This window comes from Ambystoma mexicanum, unplaced genomic scaffold, assembly GCF_040938575.1.
Source record: "Ambystoma mexicanum isolate Mex_15411 unplaced genomic scaffold, UKY_AmexF1_1 Mex_scaf45, whole genome shotgun sequence".
NCBI classification, from domain to species: Eukaryota; Metazoa; Chordata; class Amphibia; order Caudata; family Ambystomatidae; genus Ambystoma; species Ambystoma mexicanum.
The window spans coordinates 951,617-971,490 of NW_027182461.1; the positions used below are offsets into that span (position 1 = coordinate 951,617).

Here is a 19,874-nt window from a genome sequence, read left to right on the forward strand (position 1 = left end):
CCAGGTAGCTTACTTTGGAGTTGATTGGTTCCACCAACTCAAGGGGAGAAGTTGTTATAGGGCTTCTCTAGTTGAAGTGAAATTGGATTTTCGGCACAGCAGCAGGGCTTCATCAGGCAAACCAACGGTCCAGGAGTTGCAGCAGACGTCCTCTTCAAGTTCTTCTTCGGATTCCTTCGTCCAGTGGTCGACTCTGCCTTCCAAGCCCAAAAGCCTCGCCTTTTATGCAGGTTCCCCCACTCCCCACCATTCGTTCCAGCCTAGCGGTCGGTCACCCAGTAGGGTGGCTGTCAGCCGGCCAATCGCCTAAGAGTGCATTGCTGCCTCCTAGGAGACTAAGAGAACAAATAAGTTCCCAATGTGGGAACTCCTTTCCCCTGCACACTATCGAATTGCGCAAAAATATTTTGAGTCCAGGGAATTTGGTTTTGTATTGTCTGTTTCAGTATAGTTTTCAATCATTACATTCATAACAATAAGCACAATTTCATGATTAAATGCATATCAGATAAACTGACAATCAGTATTCTTATAAAACCTAAGTGATTTTATTTTGTGGCCCAACACATTTTGAGACCATCTCTTCTTCAGGGGCATATGAATAAATTCCAAACAATATCTGGAAAGAATATTAAATAAGCATTTAAAAAAAGATTCAATAATCAAGCAAAAGAGCATAACACTCTTATTGACAGTATAGGTTTTACTGAGCATATTTACATATTTGTATTCTGAGTCATTCAAGCTAATGACATGTGTACGTATCCCCATTATTACATTTTTTTAATCTTTCAACAAGGACTCATGTTAGTCCCTAATCCTAACTGGGTTTTGCTCAAGAGTAGACGTTATAAGCACCATATGTTTACTCCTCAAAGTGAAATTTTGCAATGGCTAAACTAAATATAAAACTTGGAATCCCTAATGTAAACTAACAAAATACTGTATAAAAATGGTCTTCGAGGCTCACCAAATAATCGTGGTAACAGCTAAGCAAATGTTGCTTTGTTCAGGTAAAAATTCCCTAGGATGTGGTTGGAGGATTTAACTGTATAGGTCCTTTAAAGTTGCTTCACCACACCCATGTACAGAGTGGAAGGTATTGTATCTGATTGGTACGAGATATCTTTAAAACGTCTTCAACTTTTAGTAAGTTGAGGAGCTTACCAAAAGCGGTCAATTGGATGATATAGCAAGGATGATGATAATAGAACTGGAGTCCAAGGTCCCTCTAGGGTAGATCTAATTTATACAATTTTACATTGAACGAACAAGGATTGCCTAGTCAAGTGTCCTGTGGTGTTAAAAAGAACAAATCCTAAGGATAAGAGATGTCCTTATTAGAATGCTAGGTAAAAAAATTGCTATGGATAAGGAAGTAAAAAAAACACACCCAGAAGACTTACTAGGTATAAATTATACGTGGGGTAGACTAGGAGCATCTGCCGGATCTCATCAGAGGATGGATTCCGGATGATAATTTTGTTGTCAAAATGGCCTAATCACAGGTTGTTTCGGGCACCTACCTCACTTCCTGCCCCCGCCAGACGCCCTGGAGCCAGAGGCAGGCTTCACTCGTGAATCCTGCCAAAGACCAAACAAAGGGACCAAACCTGCTTTGGGGCGCAGAGTAAATCTCAAGAAGGACCTTTCCACAAAGAAATCGCGAAAAAAGATGACCAAGGCCATTTTGACAAAAATGGCACCCTTGAGTGCTTTACTGCAGCTGCAAACGCAGCCCTCGGTTAATGCAAACCACAATAGTTAAAAGTAAACCACTGCCACCAGCCATTCATCGAGGAAAGGGTTACATAAAAATGTTACATGAGAAGCTAGACAAAGGGGATACTAGGTAACCCCTCCAGCACCCTATTGAAATTTAGTGTGTGCTGTGTCTAGAAAGTTACAAGTGCAAGTAGTCAATTTCACGTCACTGCTCTTGGAAACAGTAGTTAATCCAAGAGAAGGTATTTAAACCTTTGGGAAATCTGGAAGACTTCCCTGTGTCACTGCACTGAAGATGCTGTGTGACACAATATAAAAGATGATGCCTATGGAGTTTGTCAGACTCCACAACCAAAAGAAACCGTGTACAAAATCACATTCAAATATGAGGGAGTGGGGAAAAAGGGTCTCACTCGCCAGGCAAAAAATTAAAGTCCTAGAGTCCAGCAAAAGAGCTGGTGGTCTCTAAGGTAGAGGGGAATTGGCACATTTCTGAGCATTCTCCCTACCACCTTTAAGAGCTATGGAGCAGACCGACTCATAGTACAGGTGGAATACCAAGAATAGAGAGCCCACAAGAACGAATGAGCGGAAAAAGGCTCCACTCATTCAGGATTCAAAGAAAAAGGTCCAGCAGTCGAGCACAAAGGGCTGGGGGTCTCACTAGGAGAGGGGATGAAGCACAACTGAAATCTCCCTAACGGCCTCCCTTCTCGTTTCACCATTACTAGCATGGTGGTTCTTTGTCAGCCATTCTACCATTCTGGGAGGCTCCAGAGTGTCTGGGCAGGCAGGAAGTGGTGGAAACGAGCAGTCCCAAGACTAACTTTGATTTGACCCATCTCCCGAGGGCCTGTGAGTTTCCAGAGCTGCGGAACACCAATTCCAGGAGACCTGCTGCCCATTTAGAGTGCATAGTCTGGAAAGGCTGAATCTGTCAATCCTTGAGCCCCCAAGGACACGCCATAGATCTGATCCAAGTTTGACTTCTCTGCGAAATATATTATCCCAAAATGACCAAGGGAGGAGGATTCCTGCCCCATTGTTTCAAAGGTACAAAAGAATTTCAGATGCATTCCCCCGGAAGAAGTTACAGAAGTCTCAGAACCTGAAGAACTCCGAGGACCCCTATGGTCAAAGAAAATCCTTTTGAGGAAACACCAGACAAGTGCCCAGACTGGGGTCGGGAACAGTCGGCAGGGCAAGCACCATGGCTTTCCCCTCTAAAACTCCAAATCCAGACGCCCTTTATCTAGACTCTCCCTCCTCGCCTCCTTGGAGGCAAGCCTAACCCATTGACTACTAAATGGCCTTCAAAGCAATCCTAACAAGGGCAGCAGACCATTTTGAAATTGTTACACAAGTGGCCGTACTGGACACAGACTTTGTGGAAGATGTCCCCACAAGTCAGGCGATACTATTGTTTAACTCGATCAAGAAGCACCTTGCACCCTCATTGTTGTCCCCATCTCTTAAGAGCGGTCAACCCCTGAGTAGAAAAGCTTTTTCGCCCCTCCCCTTCAGACCGGCTGTACATCCGGGGCCATGCCAATCAGGACACCCTTGTGGTCACTACTTCCAGAAAGAGGGCCAGAGTACCCTGAGGCACCACCAGACAAGGACTGTAAAGTGTTGTGCCCTCGGAAGCACATCACTACGTCAGCTGCATATTACACCAGGATTGCCAACAACACTACACTGCTGGCAAGTTATAACGACGTTCAATGCAACTTATTTTAGGAGGACCTACAAAAAGTCCCGGAACCGGTACAATCACGCCTGCTGGCGCTTGTATCGGAAGGGAGACAGGTCAACCAAAATATCCTGAAGAACACCCTGCACGCATCTGAGACAGCGGGCTAGGCCCTGGCACAGGGAACCCTTCTCAATAGGCATGCCTGGCCCAAAATTCAGATTTTAAGCCCGAGGCACAAGCATCCAGTGGAGGAGACTAACTTTTTTGGGAAAGCAGTAGACGATGCTTTGGAAACCGCAAAGGAGCATGAGACTCTGAAGTCCCTGAATCAAATTACGGCAAGACCCTATCCACAGTGAAGCGGTAACTCTCGCAGTTCCTTTCGGGGGCAATCCTTCTCACGTCCCCCCACAACCAGTATGGAACAGGGAGTGCACCATGGTCCTCCGGACCGAAAGCAACTGCCACAGGTCAATACCAACAAAGGGGTCAACGTAGAGGCAAAGGCAGGGGTAGGAACTCCACCCCAAGAGGCTCCCCGGCCTCCACTTAAAAATGACTCTCCAGTCCAGGTCCCCTCCCTGGTCGGGGGACGAATAACCTTTCCTTCATGCATGAGAGGTGGTGTCACTTCAGACCAGTGGGTGCTCAAGTCCGTCGCCCACGGTGATTGTATAGAGTTCATCCGGCCACTTCGATTCAGACCACCAACATCCAGTCGCCGATTGCTAGAACATCTGAAATTTCTGCTACAAGAGGTGGAGATCCTTCAAGAAAAGGGCACGATGGAAGTCGTCCCCATTCTACAGGTAAACAAGGCTATTTATTAAGGGTACTTCCTTGTACTCAGAAAGGTTCTCACCATGCGCCCTGTGTTAACCGTTTGCCCAGCGAACAAGTTTGTCAAGCCAGTTCCTGCAATGTTGTCATTCTGAAGTAATCCCACTGCTAACACTAGGATTACATGGCAACATTGGACATGAATCCTTTCATATTGCAATGTTGCCAGCGCACAGAAAATACTGAAGGTTCATGATGGAGGACAAGCACTATCAGTTCAAGGTCGTTCCCTTCGGCATTGCCTCAGCCCCAAGGGTGTTTACGAAGGTACTGGCGGTAGTAGCGACTCACATGCGCAGGCAGTCAAATCCGGTCTATTCTTGCCTCAATGACTGGCTAATAACAGGGGATTCGTACTTAACATGCCTATCAAATACCCAGAAGAAGGTAGGTCCCCTCTTCAGTCTGGGATTATCAATTACTGAGTAGATGTCCAGCCTGGACCCCAGCCAAGTTGAGCAATTTCTGGGGGCCTTAATTCGGACCAAAGACTGGCTCGTCTTCCCCTCTGAGAGGGTCCAAAACATGCTGTTCCAGATCCCTCTCTATGTAGCCAATCGTGAGTTGACCGTACTCAAAGCCATGTGATTGGGGATGATGGCCGCCTGCATTGATCTAGTCACACACACACGGTTGTGCATGCAAGAGTGGCTCTCGAGCCAATGGTGTCAGGCCAGCGGACATTGGGACGATCTAGTGGTCTCAGCAGCCCTTGTTTTCTATCTGCAGTGGTGGTCAAGGGAGAACCTCCTGCAGGGGAACCCCTGCAGTAGAAGCCACTCACCACAGACGCACCTCTGACTGGGTGGGAGGGGGGGCCCTCACTTCCTTATTCAGATGGTGCAGTGTTTGGTCCCCAGCGGTACATCCAACCACATAAACCTGTTGGAATTGCTAGCAATATTCAAAGCCTTTCAAACACACCTCCAGAGAAAGACTGTCTAGTCCTCAAGGACAGCACCAAAGCCATGTATTACCTGACCAAGCAAGGGGGGCACTTGCTCTACAGGGCTATCCAAACTGTCCCGGAACATATGGAAATGGGCTCTCAAACACGATGTTCCTCCTGTCAACACATGCCAGGGGAACGCAATCTTCTGGCGGACGTGCTCAGCAGAGACTTCCCACTGCCTGTAGAGTACGAGTGTCGATTGCACGAAGGCATTATTCTCGACGTCTTCGCAGACTGTGGCTTGCCAGAGATCGACTTGTTCTTAGCTCTGGAGAATGTGCAATGCCCGGATTACGCCTCCCAGGTACCCACAGAACCGCTCCAAGGGGAATGTTCTCTGGATAGCATGGTCAGGGAAATTTGTTTAAGCTCTGCCCCCTCCCCTCCGACTCCCCTACTCAACAAGATAGTGCACAAGTTGCACCAGGAACCAGTCACAATGATTCTGGTGGTCTCGATGTAGGCACGCCAACCCTAGTTATCTGATGGCAATGTCTGTCTCCCCTCCGAGGAAGCTACTATGCTCATACAACATGCCATCACAGGACAGGGGGGGGGGGGAACACTCCATGCATGCCCGCAAATTCAACTTAGCCTGGCTCCTGAGGTCATAGAGTTCGGACACCTCCCGCTTCCTCAAATATGCATGGACCTACTTGGAGAAGAAAGAAAGCCCAACAGCAGACACTACTACTACAACAATTGGAAGCACGTCACCATCTGGTGCAAATCCAAGAGCATCGATCCCATAGATTGCTCTCCGACACACATTGTCCTGTACCTGACTCACCTACTAGACTTGGGTCTCGTTTTTAATTCCCTGAAAGTCCACTTAGCTGCACTTTCAGCTTACCCTACGTCCCGTAAAAAGGTTTTGTGGTGGAAAATCTCAGTAATCCAAGGCTTTTATGAAAAGGTTAAAAGACTTTATCCCCCTATTTCCAACCCAGCTCCCGGATGGGACCTGAATGTGGTTCTAACAAGACTAATGTATCCTCCCTTTGAACCTATGCATAATGCTAGCCTTAAAGCACTCGCTTACAAGACTGCCTTCCTGGTGGCAGTCACTTCAATAAAAAGTTAGTGAACTAGAGGCCCTGTCAGTTGAAGACCCATCTGTCACACTTGACAAAGATAAGGTGGTTCTGCGCACTCACCCACGGTTTGCGCCTAAATTCATTTCAAAGTTCCATGTAAACCATTGAATAGAACTTCCCACACTCTGGATGTGAGGAGAGCAGTCATATATTATCTGGAAAGAACGAAACCACTAAGAAAAACAAACCAGTTTTTCGTTTCAGTGGCAGCTGGTAGTGAAGGGGACCCTGTCTCTAAATCAGCCATCTCAAAGTGGATTGTAAACTGCATCGCCCTGTGCTATTCTCTTGCCAAGAGTGATCTGCCCTTCAAGCCCAGAGCACACTACTCTGGGCACTGGGGCTTCCATAGCATTCATTGCAAATGTTCCTCTTGAGTCCATTTTCAAAGCCGCAACCTACAGTTCTGTACACACCTTTACACAACGCTACTGCCTAGATGCACTCTAGATCTGATTCTCAGGTGGGTGGGACAAGCGTTGCTAAGACATCTCTTTGCTACTGTTCTTTCACACATTCCACCATCTCTGGGTACTGCTCATAGGTCTATGCACAGCATGTGATTCTAAACAGATTGACAAGCATCCGAAGACATGCATTACTTCCCGTAATGGCATTTCTGATGATTGTTTCTGCTTAGATTCACATGCCCCACACTTCCTCCCCTCTTGGAGTAGAAGTAACATAGACCTCTTATTCCTTTCTCTCTCTGTACTAGTCATAGGCTCCCTCAAGGCAGAAAAAAACAGGGACCTCTATGCATGAGGGATTTGGGGTACACTGCATGTTAAGGTAGGGATTGTGTTGCAAGCACACCCATGTCGACGTCCCCCTTTCGATTCTCGTAAAACAAGATGCAATACTCCACGATTATCACTAGATGTTGGCCTATATGCACAGCATGTAAATCTAAGCAGATACAATAATCAGAAATGCTATTACGGTAAGTAATGCATGTCTTGCGTGTTGGTTTATTGTGCAGTGACTCTTGTGTGTGTGTATATATAATATATATTTTAATATAAACTTATGTATAAGTGTTTCTTTGGTGTGCATTATTGATTGGGTTCAGTGTACTTACCTACAGCTCACATCTTCCTCTTAAAATGAGCCGGACTGCTCCTCCACTCTACCAAGGTTCCATGAGTAGTACAGACTGATACGAAGAGTTTGAGTCCTATATTCCATTGGGATAGTTTTATGAAGTCTTAACTCGGGTGGAATTTAGAAAACTCCCCCAACAAGGCCAGAGAAGTTTCAGGCTCCTCACGTCCTGCCTCAGCAGACACACTGGAGCCTTGGCAGGCTTCACAAAGGGATCCTGCCAAAGGGAAAACTCGGAGGACCCAGCCCGACCTGGAATGATTGAAGGGCCAAGAAGGAACACAAAAAATGATAAAAGGCTAGCCATTTTAGGAAAATGGTCACCCATGGGTGCTGTAGTGCAGCTGTGAAAACGGAAACAGCCTGTGAGCAACTAACACAAAAATGGTCAAAGTATCAACTGCCACCAGCCATTTAGGTTTGTCTGTTACTGTAACTAAAAAAGTTACTGGAGCGGTGAGAAAAGAGTTGCAATGTAGCTCCTCGGCACCCCACATAAGGTGGTGTGTGCTGATCCCACTAAAAGAAAGTTAAGATATAAAAATATCCTACTATCCTAAAGTTCTGAACTGCAACTTTCAGAAAAGCACATATACTATATACAGCTGTAACCTTGTGGAGCCATTCCTTCATTTGAACCAACAGCTTGCTATACTGAATTTGTCAGCTTGCGAGAGTTGTGCCTTAGCTGTTTGTCTGTAGCTACCCTAGGTGGGCTAGGGATGCTTGGTAGGCATTGTGCACTGCCGTGGATCAGGTTGGTGACTTTTTGATGTTGAGCTCGGGTCTCAGTTACTCCAGACATGGACACAGCTTACTTTCTTCTGTTTGGCAGGTTGACATTAGTGCCGTGGTTGCCTACACCATCGCAGTGAAGGAGGAAGGAGAACTTGCACTCATGAAGAAGGCTGCCGGCATTACCTCTGACCTCTTCAACAAGTTCTTTAAGGAGCGAGTGATGGAAATCGTGGATGCAGACGAGGTGAGGCTCTGGCTTGTACTGGGAGTAAGTGGGCACATATTGAAATGGAACTGCTGGAAAAAGTTGGTAGATGTGAGTAAAAAGGCCTCTCCTGATCTCAACCCACATTATGTATGATCTTTATCTTTAGCATTGCACTCTGCTATTGGTCCCCTACCTTTTTCTGAGGTAGTTGTTCAAATCCTTGTTTGCCTCCGTGCCCGGTTTAGTCTATTCCATTGATTAAAAATATTTAATTTGATTCCGGTTTCCTCTTCCAGGCTGATGCACCACCCTAGTTTTAGAAGCACCTTTCTTTTCAGTAATCTTCCTTGTGTATATATTGTTTAACGCTAAAATATTTTGTAATCCATACTCTTGCGTTCAGTCTCTTATGCAGATGAAATGATGTAATTTAAGGTTAGTTACTCTTAAAAGAAGGCAGTTTATATATGCAAGCTCCTGCCTGTGGCACTCTTCTGCTGGTATGACTGATCTAGGCTTATGTTATGTAATTTTGCAGCTACACAGTTTGCACTCACCACTAGCCATTGTGCCATGTGTATGTATAGAATTGAGGTGGCAAGTAATTTTTTGATTGGTTAGTAGGTTGCAACTTGAAATTTGTACACCTGTTATTTGGATTTGTACTACACGCTGCCATTTGCATGGCCTCCAGGGGATCTTGAGGGAGAGGAAAATGCAATTTTGAAGTGATTTTGGGCCGATTTTGCAAATAGGAAGTACCTTGAGCTCTGATTTTAAGATTTCTAGGTAAGAAGTGTAGGAGGCATTGACGGCTTTGTGCCCAGTGGGCCAAACTCATGCTTGTAAAGATGATTCTGATGCTTGTTAATCTGCTTAGAATCACATGCAGTGCATATGGTCCGACATCCAGTGGTAACCGCGGAGTATTGCATCTTGTCTTTCGGGGACCGAAAGGGGACCTCCGCATGGGGGCAAAAGAAGGGCCCTATGTGTGTGTGTATATAATATATATATAATCGATAGAGATATTTACTCGCATGTGAATTGATTGTGCCTCTTTCCCAAAAGTAATGCTGTTGGCTTTACTATTTTTTTAAGAGAATAGGTGTATACACCCACCCCCCTCCCTCTCCTCCCAAAACGGGTCCTGTTTAGAATAAGGTCTGCCTTCGGTTTAACCTACCTGGAATAACATCGAGTCATTCTTAAACTGCAACATTGGGTTTTGCTTTCCCTGCTCTGTTTTACACAGATACTAAAACGGTTTTAGGCTTATACCTACCTTTGAGTTGGTAGCTCTTTTTTAAAATATTTAGATTTTACTTAACTTGAAAAGCTGTGTGCCATCCTAAAATGAGTCATTTCTTACTTTGTATGTGTTCCACTGAGCTGCAAAGCAACGGAAATTCTATGTTACACAAAGGTCTTGCTCACTTGGTATAGCTGTGTGTCATCATAAAATGTAGTTATAGGTATATACTGTTCCTTGAATGAGTTCCAGTATTCAGAAAAGTATCCGGGTAACTGGGTTGATCGATTGTGATTTATCACTGCATAATCGACAGGATCTACTACCCGTGTATTACACAAAGTAATAAAGTAACTAATTGGTTTTTACTCTCCCTGAATCAGTGTGGCCTATACTAAATGTGTATGATGAAGTCTGACCTACCTAGAAATACTGTTGGTGTTCTAAATAAGGTCTATGCTTTGGTATGTGTACTTTAAAGCATAGTGTTTATAATGCGTTTATATGATCTGTGATAGTACTTATTTCCCCCAAGATTTATCTTGGCCTACCTGTATTTAAACAAACCATTTATTTTTACAATATAGTGTTTGTATTTCTTTGGACCATGTGTACTACAATTTCTTTGTACTGATTCTACAACCCTCTCTCTACTAAGATGAGCCTGGCTGCTCTGTCTACGCTACCGTTACTCAGGTGGTACAGCTTTATACTAGGAGTGGTGTCTTGTACTTTCTCAGTTGTTTGGTTTTACGAAGCCCTTAGTTGGACTTCAGAAAAACTGTCCTAACATAGAGCAGCGCCATTGGTTGCAATGTAGCGTTTCGAAAGTTCAGATAAGTAACCCTCTCAGACCCACACTAGAGAAAGCCCAAGGGGGAGGGGTGAGGATTTTTGATTAGACCACCACCACTAATCTGAATTGCGTAAGGGAGTGAGAGGGCCAGAACTTCAAACCCATGTAACCCTGTGTAGGACAGTGGGGGATGACGCTAGTATTTTAACTTGCTCCCCTCAGATTTTCCCAGAGACCATTTCAGATATTTTGTTATTTGTTGGGCCCATGTACTTCTATGCTTGGTCCGGTGGAGGGATGTTAAGTGGTTGCAGGTGCAGAATTCGTTTTTGGGTGTGGTTCAGTTTTGTTAGGTAATGGAACCTGAGTTAGGGTTCCAGAGAATAGCTGGCCACATTTGATTTTTTTTTTGTAAATTTTTTTTTTTAGACTACTTGTGTGGAGAAGATGACCTCCAGTGAGCAAAGACGACTCGTTGCAAAGGGCTTCACCACAGTCATGCCATGACTGTCTATCTTTGATTGGCGACAAAAGGAGTTTGCCCTGCGTGGCTTCTTTTGGGACTGGAAGGCTGAAAATGCAAAAATGCAGACTTCTTGTAGCACAAGTGTAAGAGCCTTCAAGTTCCATGGATGCACTCTGAAAAGCTACAGCGAGGTTGCTCAAGAGAGAGCTAGTCAGTCCACCTCTTAGGCCAGGGACACTTCTGAAGGCTCAGCAGGCACTGTTCATCGAGCAGGGGGTCGAGACTGACTGTTCCTGCCCGTCAATGGGGGGGGGAGGGGGGTCAAAGCACCAGTGAGGGCTTTCTTGAGATCAGGGGAGAGGAGCAGGACTTCAATGCTACTTGGCTGCAGGCAATGCTGGTTAGCTGCAAAAGTCCTCTGTCTTCAGGGTGCACTTTAAGGAGTTATTTGCTCTCTCTAATGTTCTGTCAAATGGCAGCAGGAGTCCTCCTTTTATCCAGCCCTTGGACTGAAATCAGACAAGGGCCACCAATGGCAAGGATCTGCACCATTCAACCTGGCAAGGGCTGTCAGTCATTGGCAGCCACTGGCCAGTTCTACCCAGCAACATAGACCAGATGTGGACAGGGACCAGACAGTCCAGCCACCGCATCCGGCCATGCACAGACCGCCGCTTTGCCTGGGTCTGGGCTTGCCGTATATGGATCAAGGCCAAAGAGGTGAATTTTCTGGCAAAAACATTTTAGAGTATGGGTTACTCTACATGGCATTATACGGTAAAATGCAAAAGTGCATTGGTAAAAAGAAATAATATGGTAGAAAAATATCTCCTGCCACAAGCTTATTGTGGAGTCAATGTATTTGTAACCATAAAGTTAAAGGGATTTAAATTATCCTAACAGCACTTAACGTTAAAGTGATGTTTGCACCTTTTTGAAAATAAAAGAAATTCATTAAGGAAGACCATCTCCCAGTACTGATAGTCTTAGGGACTGATCAGTGTTGGGACAGTGTTTCTAAAGTTCCCTTATGGTGGGACGTGGCCCTTTTGGTATGCAGAAACTCAACTTTTAGTACAAGACTGTACTACTCGGGGGAATTTGATAGTATGGCAGAGCAGCCAGTCTTATCTTAGGAAGGAATTGTGAGCTGGAGGGAAGTCCTAAACATAGATTCTGATGCATGTTAATCTGCTTAGCATCACATGCTGTGCATATAGTCCGACATCTAGTGGTAACCACAGAGTATTGCATCTTGTCTTTCGAGGATCCAAAGGGGACGTTGGCATAGGCGTGTCTGTAGCACTTTCCCCAACGTGACGTGTAGTGTACCCAGAAATCCTCACGCGTCAAGGTCACTCAAATTCTTTTTTTCCCCAGCTAGCTGGTCACCTTATGCGGAGCTCTATCAAAAATTGCAATTTGTAAAAATCCCGACCTTTGGTCATTTATACAACATTCGTCCCCTCTTCGTTTACTGAACTGCGGCTGAAGACAACAGACTTCGATGGCTGGCATTCCTGTCAACCACGTGGCCGGGTCTTCTGGCCGGCCTACACAGTAGGGAGAGTTGTGTTTGGGGGGGTTCCCTTCTTTTAAGAATGTCTTTCCTTCTCCCCTCTTTGCCTCTTTGATATTGTCTTTGCTTCTGTTACCTTGCTTTATGGACAAGACTCCATTTAAATTTTGCCCTTCCTGTAAGGGAAAATTTCCCTGGAAAGACTAGCACCCTTGATGCAACAAGTGTCTTCCCCTCAACCACGCTGAAGCGTCCTGTAGGCTCCTTCGTCCTAAGACTGTAAGGGAGCGTTGTGTAAAACGGTGGGTGGCCTATGCAATGTCGCAGGCTGAGGGTAGCTCTCACGCCGCCACAGCCGCCGAAAGCGATGAGGCGCATAGTGACAACCATGGCTCCGACACAGATGCCATTGACCTGACAACGGAGCAAGCTCTCAAGAAATCCGTCTCCGGCCCGATAGGGACGACGCAAGTCCTGCTATGGGGAATTTCCACCCCAGCGATGAGGACGCACCCACAGCACATGGGACAAAACACACAACCCCAGGTACCGTCGCGGCCTAGCAGTCAAAACGGTCCAAGGTGTCAACAGGTGCGTCAGGGCCTCGATGACACCCGCCGATTCGCAGGATCGGCAGCCCTATGCGCAACTGCGTCAGCGGCATTCATCCGGGCATTCTGTAACTAAGGGCGTCGGCACCAAATCCCACATTGACGCGCCTTCTAAGAGTGTGCCGATGACTGAGAAAAGTCTGGTTGTGCTGAAAATGTTTACGCAGTCACCCTCTGCCTAAACACCATCCTGTAACGCCGAGCATCAGCGAAAGCCTCGCAAAAATTGTCTCGGCATTTGGTAAACGCACAGATGCGGCGAAAGACGCATCCGGAAGAGCGCGATGGGCCTGAAAGTATGTCGAAAGAGATGTCAGATCGCCCCAAAGAGCGTCAGGACTTTAGAGTGTCCCCAGTCTTTGTCTAAGACTGTCTGTGAAATAGCTTGACGTTGTAAACTACACGCTCCTCTACAGGATTCTTTTCCCCCTTCAGACACTTCTGGGCCATCTAAATGGACTAGGGAGAAATTTGAGGGGTGTATGAACAGGCTAGAGTAATGTCTAGACTTTTCAGAGGTTTACCCCAAAAAGGCCTTGTGAGGAGATCCCTTATGTTGTGTCCTCAGCAACTAAATATCAGGACTTCAGACCCCCTCCAGGAGGAGGTCTTCGATCTTTCAGACCCTGAAGAGGTTCCTCCTGACTCCTATGCACCAGACCATGATCTTTTCGATGATACTCGTAATCGCACCCCGAATTGGGGAGATGACCAACCTGTTGGTGAGAACCCACCATGGCTATCTTCGACTCCAACCCTGGACCAGGTTACCATTGCCTTTGACGCTCCATAGTCTCTCCCTGTGCGTCGGGCTTCTCCTGTGGATGACCAAATGGCGTTTAATGCCATTCTCAGGAAGGCGGCAGAGAACTTCCAGATAGCCACACAGGAGGCTGTTATTGACTCTGATTTTTGTGAAGGACATCTTAAAAGAGAAGCCTCCGGCTAGCCATGCTATTCCCCTTCTCAATTCCATCAAGAGGCTTATAGCCCCCTCTTTATTAACACCCTCTCAGCCTAGAGCTGTTAATCCCATAGAGGATAAACTATTTCGACCCTCCCCTACCGATCCCCTATATATCAGAGGTCATGCTATGCCAGACTCTATAGCGGTCACGACTGCAAGGAAGAGGACGGGGGGGTTCCCGTGTGTACAGACGAGTCGCCACCACACAAGGAGTGTAAGAGATTATATGCTCTGAGGAAAAGAATAACCACTGCTGTGGCTTACTCCACACACATAGCCAATAATACCACCCTATTGGCTAGTTATTCAGATGTCCAGTAGAACGCACTGCAGGAGGGTCTGTGGGAGGTTGCAGAACCAGTGCGAATCGCCTACTTGAAATCGTAGCGGAGGGTATACAAGTTAATCACAACATTCACAAGAATACCTTGGATGCTGCTGAAACAACTGGTCGCTCCCTGGCACAAGGTACCCTGTTAAAGCGCCATGTCTGTCTGAGAAATTCTGGGTTTAATCCGGAGACTCGGGCATCATTTAATTAATAAACCTGTGGAAGATTCCAATCTGTTTGGAAAAGCAGTGGACGAGGCACTGGAGACCACCAAAAAAGAGAACAAGTCCTTGAACCAAATTACCCAAAGACCTTTTCAAAGTGGGGGTAGTTCTCGCCGCTCCTTTCACTGCCAAGCCGATCAACACGCCCCCCGCCCCCCAACCCCCATAATCGGTATGGCTCAGGGAACGGGTCTTCGGGACAAGGTCTAACACGCCCACTACTTACCCTCCCAGAGGACAACGTCGGGGAAAGGGAAGGGGTCGCAATGCCACCCCTAGAGGCTCCCCGGCCTCTGGTCAAAAATTACTCGAGTCCGGGTCCCCGGGGGACGATTATCATCTTTCATGCATGCATGGGAGATGGATCACATACGACCAGTGGGTGCTCAAGACCGTCACCCATGGGTACTGTATAGAGTTCAGCCAGCCACCTCGGTACAGACCCCCCAAGATCCAGGCGCCTGACACCGGAACACCTCCAGATCATTCTACAAGAGGTCAAGATCCTGCGGGAAAAGGGCTCCATCGAAGTTGTCCTCATTCTACAGGTAAACAAGGGTATTTATTCAGTGTACTTCCTTGTACCCAAAAAGGATCTAACCATGCGCCCTGTGCTAGACTTGCGCCCAGCAAACCAGTTTGTCAAACCCCAAATGTTTTGTATGGTGACGCTGCAAGAAGTAATTCCTCTTCTCATGAAGGGGATTACATGGCAACATTGGACATGAAAGATGCATACTTTCATATTTCTATATTTCCCTACACACACAAGTGCCTAAGGTTCATGATGGAGGGCAAGCACTATCAGTTCAAGGTCCTTCCCTTCGGCATTGCCTGAGCCCCAAGGGTATTTACAAAGGTAGTGGCAGCAGCTCACCTGCGCAGGCAATCCATCCCAGTTTATCCTTACCTTGACGACTGGCTCATAACCGGGGACTCCTACGAAACATGGCTAGCAAATACTCCAGGGACGGTCGACCTTCTATGCAGTCTGGGATTCTCCATAAACGAGAAGAAATCTAGACTGACCCCCAGTCGAGTCAAGCAGTTTGTAAGGGCTCTTACTTGGACAGAAGACGGGCTCGTCTTCCCTTCCAACGAGAGGGTTCAAAACATGCTGTTTCAAATCTCTCCGTAATGTAGCCGTCGGAGGGGATGGTACGCAAGGCAATGCGACTGCAAGATATGATGGTGTCCTGCATTTACTTGGTTCATCACGTGCGTTTGGGCATGCGCCCACATGCAAAAGTGTCTCAACGTCCAATGGTGTCAGTCCAGTGGACTATGGGACGATCTAGTGGTTTTCTCGGTAGCCCTCGTTCTCTGAGGTGGTGGTCGAGGGAAAACGTCTAGAAGGGAAAAACCTTCACCACCCCCTCAGTAGAAGCCACTCACGACGGACACATACCTCACGCGGTAGGGAGTTCACCTTCAACAGATGGCTCACAGGGTTTGGCCCCCAGGGGTAGCTTCCAACCACATAAGCCTGTTGGAGCTACTAGCAGTGTTTAAAGCACTGAAAGCCTTTCAGACACAGCTACAGGGAAAGACAGTACTGGTCCTCACGGACAGCACCGCAGCCATGTACTACCTGAACAAGTAGGGGGGCACTCATTCTCCATGGCTGTCCAAAATATCTCAGAACATTTTGAGGTGGGCTCTCAAACACAAGATGTTTCTATTGTCTCAACAAGTTCCAGGGAAACGCCCATCTTCTGGCAGACAAGCTCAGCTGAGACTTCCCACTACCCTTGGAGACAATGTCTGTGTAGTCGCCATTCGTACTTTAACATTTTCGCAGAATGAGGTTTCCCAGAGATTGACTTGTTCGCAGCTCTGGAGAACTCGCAATGCTCAGATTACGCCTCCAGGTACCCTCAGAACCGGTCCAAGGGGAACGGTCTCTGGATAACAACAGAGATTTGTTTGCTTTTCCCCCCCAACTCCTCTACTGAACAAGATTGTGCACAAGATGAACCAGGAACCAGTGACAAAGCTGCCCTGCCCTTACAGCATGTTTTCTCAGGACAGGGGGCAAATGCTCCATCCATGCCCGCAAACTCTCAATTTAGCGGCCTGGCTCCTGAAATCTTAGTTTGGACAGTTCCAGCTTCCTCAGATGCATGTATATACTCGGAGGCAAGGAAAGCGAACACCAGACATTGCTACACCAATAAATGGAAATGCTTTGTCATATGGTGTAATACCAAGGACATCAATCCAATTGAATGCTCCCCTACACATATTGTTATACCCGACTCCCCTGCTGGGCTCGGGTCTTGTATTCAATTCTCTGAAGGTTCACCTAGCTGCACTTTCAGCCTACACTAAGTCTCAGCAGAAAGTGTCTTGGTGGAAGATCCCAGTGATTAAAGCTTTTATGGAAGGGGTTAAGAGAATGTATCCTCCCGTTTCCCGGATGGGACCTTAATGTGGTATTAGACAGACCTATGGCCTCCCTTTGAACCTATGCACAAAGCAAGCCTAAAAGCACTCACCTACAAGACAGCCTTTCTAGTGGCAGTCACTTCCATACGAAGAGTTGGTGAACTACAGGTCCTTTCTATTCTAGACCCTTTGTCAAAATTCAGAGCAGATAGTTCTGCGCACTCGCTCAAGGTTTGCGCCTAAATTCAATTCAAAGTTCCATGTGAACCAGTCTCTAGAACTGCCTACATTCTTCAAGATCCCTACCAACGTGGCAGAAAAGAGCCTACACACACTAGATGTGCACAGGGCAGTCATGTACTATCTGGAAAGAACTAAACCACTAAGGAAAACAAACCAGTTTGTCGTTTCAGTGGCAGCTGGTAGAGAAGGGGGCCCTGTATCTAAATCAGATATCTCTAAATGGATTGTCAACTGCATCACACTCTGCTACAAACTTGCCAAGAGAACTGCCCTTCAAGCCTAGAGCGCACACTACTCGAGGCACGGGGGCTTCCATAGCATTGATTGCAAATGTTCCTCTTGAGTCCGTTTGCTAAGCAGCAACCTGGAGTACTTTACGCTCCTTTACAAAACACTACAGCCTAGACGCTCACTCTAGGTCTGATTCTCAGGTGGGACAAGTAGTACCACCTCCTCCTCAGGAAACTCTGTATTGATGTGTGAGGATTTCTGGGTACACTACACGTCACATTAGGGATAGTGTTACAGACACGCCTCTGCCGATGTCCCCTTTCGATCCTCCAAAGACGAGATGCAATACTCTGTTTCCACTCGATGTCAGACTATATGCACAGCATGTGAATCTAAGCAGATACAATCAGAAATGCTATTACGGTAAGTAATGCATGTCCTATATATAGACCCAAAGAAACACACTTGTAGTTCTATCAAAACAGTGCCTTAAGAGTGATGAAGAGGTTTAAGCTAGACGCTTTCACGATGCAGCACTGGTGGACCCAGTCTTCTGTTCTTTGGTAGTTGTGACGAAAGGAGGGACTGTGGAAGGGATATCGCAGCAGCAGTCGAGAGAAGGGACTCCAGCAATGGATTCTTTGTGCTCCAGCACGCATCTGTGGATTAGGTTCCTTTTTACAGACTACAATGAAGAAAGGTTCTTGTCTGAATGATTCACCTAACTGAGTCTGTCCTTGCACTCTGGTGAGGGGACTTTGAGAAGGGATATTTCACCTCTGGAGTTACGGAAGGAGTCCACCAAAGTTTTGTGAGGATTTGTTTTTGTCCGGATGATGCACTGCGCTCCGGCTCAAGCTTCCAGGGTATTAGCGGTTTGCATCCCTGGAAGGTCTCTGCTTGTCGTGGGATGGCTTGAATTGAAGGTCGTCCAAGTGAGGAAGCTACGTTGTCCTCTTCGGATCTTCCCTTTTGATTCAAAAACTGGGTCAGGACAGCAGCAGTACTTCAGCAGGCTTCTCTTGTTGCTGAAAGGTGTTGCAGGTGTCTTGTCGTTTTCAGGACAGCCAAACTCCCAGTTGGAAGTGGCTCCAGGCAGGCATGCCAGAAGACAAAGAACAGCCAAGTTTCAGACTCCTCCCCTGCTTCCTGTCCTCGCAGACACTGGAGTCTTAGCAGGCTTCACAAAAGATTCCTGCCGAAGTCAAACGAGGAACCCCCCCAGCCCCCACCCAGGGTGGCCGAAGGACCAAGAAACAAGTATACAACAAATGGCGACAAAAGAATACATAGAAATATCTGTTAGGGATACCGATTACTCCTCCCTTACTTTTCTGTAGTGCCTTGATGGGTGCTCACCATTTTGTTTGCGACACTTCTCGTTGATATTCACACATGCAGCTGAAGAGAAGAATATACCGTATCGGGTCATCTTAAATCGCTTCATTATTTATAAAAATGAGAATAACTTGGACGTACAAATACTTTTTGAAAAAAGAACTAATGGGAGTCGCCCTAACCTGTATTAACAAAACATCTCAAAACTATATATTTTTATTCAAGTTCAGTCAAAAAAGGTGCATATATTTAAACAAACATTTCCATGATTACGGAGTGGCTGGAGGTTAGTGTGCAGTGATGGTGCACGATCCAGTAAGACATAGTGTCATACAATTGAGATTCATAAATAATTTATCTAATTTATTTCTTCACCAGGTTATTAATTTGCAAGATTACATTCAATTGCTCACATTCTGTCAATGTAGTTTAAGGGTACGAAAAAAGCCAATGGGATTTTTCCTCAAATTGTCGACAGCTGTTTCTTTTTTTAATTTTTTTTTTTTTTACTTATGCTGCACTTGTGCTCTTGTGGTTGCTAGTTGGAGCCATGCATATGATGTTGATTCGGGGTTAGTCTGGTTGGAAACCCTTCTCACCTTTCCTACAATACAAGGACAATACGTCAGGTTTTATATTACTTTCTTCTACTTTTTCCATGGCTACAAAGCCATCTAGACACAAACGGTGTACTAACTGTGGATTCAGGCAGACGGTGTAGGGAGAGGGGGTTGCTGGAGCTAGTAGCATTACTTGGTTCCGCCCCAGATGCTTAATGAGGGGTATGCTTGCTTCCCTCAACAAAAAATAGGAAAACCCTCAGTAATGTCTTTTACTGATTTATTAAATAGTCATTTTTTTTCAGTTATTTTTAACAGTGTAATTAGTTGACTCTTGTTACTGACCTATTTGCTTCAGAATCTTTATTTCCATTTGGAATATAAAATTCAACATGGAGAGACTTTTCGTTGTGCCTCACAAAATTTGGTTTCTGTATGCAAAAACCATCGGTTTTCAGTGTTTTTCTATTAGTCATTGTAGATGTAACATATTTCATGATATCTCTCTATCTCTGTCTCTCTCGAATGCATTTTGCATATCTGTCGGGCGCCTTACCATATTAAGCACTTTTCCCTCTTGGACTACGG

General features: G+C 46.1%; 1 protein-coding gene across 2 annotated transcripts in view; it reads left to right on the plus strand.

Annotated features, from left to right (window-relative positions):
• The window catches only part of SUPT16H (SPT16 homolog, facilitates chromatin remodeling subunit), a 979,449-nt gene that overhangs the window by 165,021 nt on the left and 794,554 nt on the right, over positions 1–19,874 (plus strand). For both annotated transcript variants that reach the window (XM_069642728.1, XM_069642729.1), the window contains exon 5: positions 8,250–8,396. In XM_069642728.1, coding sequence (XP_069498829.1) covers positions 8,250–8,396 — 147 coding nt within the window. The remainder of the gene's footprint in view (positions 1–8,249; positions 8,397–19,874) is intronic.